The sequence below is a fragment of the Perkinsus marinus genome (assembly GCF_000006405.1).
Source record: "Perkinsus marinus ATCC 50983 genomic scaffold scf_1104296965590, whole genome shotgun sequence".
Taxonomy (NCBI): Eukaryota; Perkinsozoa; order Perkinsida; family Perkinsidae; genus Perkinsus; species Perkinsus marinus.
The window spans coordinates 1-2,772 of record NW_003204271.1 but is presented as its reverse complement, the minus strand read 5'-3'; the positions used below and the strand labels follow the sequence as shown (position 1 = coordinate 2,772).

General features: G+C 45.7%; 2 protein-coding genes across 2 annotated transcripts in view; both read left to right on the top strand.

Moving 5' to 3' along the window:
• Pmar_PMAR021305 (hypothetical protein) overlaps positions 1–148 on the top strand; it is a gene marked incomplete at both ends in the record, with an annotated part of 378 nt that extends 230 nt beyond the window's left edge. Inside the window, one exon of the mRNA XM_002769495.1 lies at positions 1–148. This exon is cut by the window's left edge and continues 4 nt beyond it. Coding sequence (XP_002769541.1) covers positions 1–148 — 148 coding nt within the window.
• A 329-nt stretch (positions 149–477) lies between these two features.
• Pmar_PMAR021304 (sensory transduction histidine kinase, putative) lies at positions 478–2,685 on the top strand (the record flags this gene model as incomplete). The annotated part of the gene is made up of 10 exons (XM_002769494.1): positions 478–570; positions 862–933; positions 982–1,065; positions 1,109–1,198; positions 1,244–1,385; positions 1,505–1,605; positions 1,657–1,863; positions 1,928–2,006; positions 2,067–2,215; positions 2,599–2,685. Coding segments are annotated over 10 exons (1,104 nt in total), but the record flags the coding sequence as incomplete, so codon positions are not given.
• Between the last annotated feature and the right edge of the window lie 87 nt (positions 2,686–2,772).

Genomic DNA, 2,772 nt, shown 5'->3' with positions numbered 1-2,772 from the left:
CCCTCACTTTGACGCTGACAGAGCTGAGCAGTTGGGCGCCGAGGAGGACCAGAGGGTCGATGGTGGTGCTGCTGCTACTCCGGGGATGGTCGGGCGTGCTGTTGGTCATTACAAAAATGCTGAAGGGAAGAAGCATATCGTCAAGTGATCTCCCTCTACCCCTTTGCAAGAGGTGGCGACTCCCCACTGGGAAGTGGACTTTGGTCGCGTACACGGATCAGGATGCGATCGCTGGACCAGACAAGTGGACTAGCCAAGGAAGCCACTAAAGAGGTTTCGAGCGAGGCCGCATGCTCCGGAAATGCAGTAGGCACCACCGAGCGATTAATCTTCGATCTCTGAGCGCTTCCAGACACCAACAATGCACTCGCAAAAGATTTCCAAGATGCGCCGTAAAAAGCGCTCGCCATTGTAATCGATTACCGGCGAGCCATTTTCGTCTACGGCGCACATCCGCAACTGAATCTAACATTGGAAATGACGGCTGACGGACCTTTCTGGGATGGTGTCCGAGGGCTGATGGACAATCTGACGGACATGATGGTGTTGGCGGATAAGAGTGGGAAGATTGTAAGCTGGGGAGGGGTACTGGTCGAAATCGGGGGTATGCTGATTGTTTTCTTTTGAGTGGAAACTAAATTATACACGGTTGACATGGTAGATTGTACGAGCCGTAGGTGGAACGTTTAGCGACTGTATCTAGTCAACATCTGTTGAATGTTGTTTGTTTGAGTCTAAGCATGTGTGGTTATGTAATGTGGAAAAGTGTATCACATGGGATTGAACCGGAGACTTGTTGGTTGTTAGACGATTATTCTACCGTTAAACTAGATTTTCTGGTGGGATTTAGCTTTCCTTCAGATCCACAGCAATGATGCCGTTGAAATCATCACCGGTCATCTCGCCTCGGACTTGATCGGTCAAAACGTGGCGGTAGAATTGCTCAGGAATAAACGCCGCTAATTTCAGCCATCTCAATAGGTCCTCATGCCCGATGAGTTGGCAAGCAGCCATCAGAGCTTTATCGATGGTTTCGTGTCGAAGACTGATACCAACCGGAAGGAGGTGAAATGGTTTCGAGTGAAATTTTCTATTACTGTTGTCGCAGGGTTTGAGGAGGAAGAATTCCTTCACGGTTTGCAAGGTGGTTCGGCCGATCAAAGGTCAGCTCAAGAAGAAGGACGGAAGCATTATTTCGGTACGTTAGAGATGAATAATAGCAATTGTCGAATCGATAACTTAGGTGGAGCTCATTATAAATCACATCTCCGAAGAACCTGGATCGCTGGACTACTGTTTGATGGCACATATCAAAGATCTCACTAAACACGAGATGGCTGAGAGGCAACAACAGGACTTCCTTGCCGGGGTCGCACATGAATTACGTAAGAAGGCAACTGATGAGAAAACTTAATCACTCGAAATTGTCATAGATGGGGCCTCGTGAGGTTGAATTTTCTCTTTGGTGTGTGTAATTGTAGACTAGTGATGGGGTCTGTTTGAGGTACTCCACTAAATGGTATTATTGGTCTGTCGGACGCTCTCATCAAGACAGAGCAGAATAAAGGAAGGACGAAGCATTTAAAAATGATTAATTCTTGCGGGGTACCGGGGATAGAACCTGGGTGGGTGGGTTGATGGTCGGGTGCTCTGCAGGTTCGACTAGTGGGACTGGTGAATATGATCATGGACGTTAGCGCACTGCGAGATGGGAAGATGCAATTGAATTTGACCAAGACGGTTAATTGCAACGAGATATGCGAGGAGGTTTGGGAGTTGATGAACATGGCTGTTGATAAAAATGGAAAAAAAATTAAAAAAGATTCAGTCGATTTGCAAATTGAATGCGATCCCGACCTTCCGGTGAGTTACCTTCACGGGCTGAAAGATACCCCCGCAGCAAAAAATCTTCGCTGTGCGCATTTAGTTGATCGAGGGTGACAAGGAGCGACTTTCCCAAGTGATATTTAACCTGGTGAATAATGCGCTTAAATTTACCCCATCCGGTAGGTCCCTGGTTCGATCCCTGGTGGGGGCGTTTTTCCTGTAATTTTCTTCCTTATCAGGATTCGTCCGTATTGCATCTGCGTTTGAAGCGGAGGCTGGCACTCTGTTGTTGAGTGTCTCCGATTCGGGTCAGGGAATAAAAAAGGAAAATTTGGGAAAAATTTTCGAAGCCTTTGGTCAAGAGGAAGAGGGAAAGGGTGGTGGTTTGGTAAGTACAGCAAGTGGTTGTTGATTGAGCTCAGTTGAAGAGTTTTGGAATATACGTTTGCTTTCCTCAGCGGAGCTCAGGAGGTCCCAAAGCTAATTATAAGAGTTTATATACGACTTGGAGTAGGAATGTACAGAAACGAATAAGAATTTTTATATTTGCTGATTATAGGAGTTTATATACGAATTCGGGTAGGAGTGTATAAAAACGAATAAAAATTTCCGAGTAGTGCATTTGCATTTTCAAATTGTCACCAATACACACGACCCCTCGATAGTTTTGAACTTGAGCAACGTATTCGAAAACCAGCGAGAATTTTCTGGAATATTAATATTGTCACTAACACATGTAGTTGACGCGTGAAAACTGAGTTGAAATTTCAGGGTCTCGGTTTAGCGATATGCACGAAAGTCTCCGAGCTGCACGGCGGAAAGATATGGGTTGAATCTGAGCTGGGAAAAGTGGGTAGTGTTCGACCTCCCAATGTTTGTCAATTTCAAATTTATGTTATCTAGTATTGGAGTTTGGTTGCTCTCTTCAGCTGAGCTCAAGAGTTT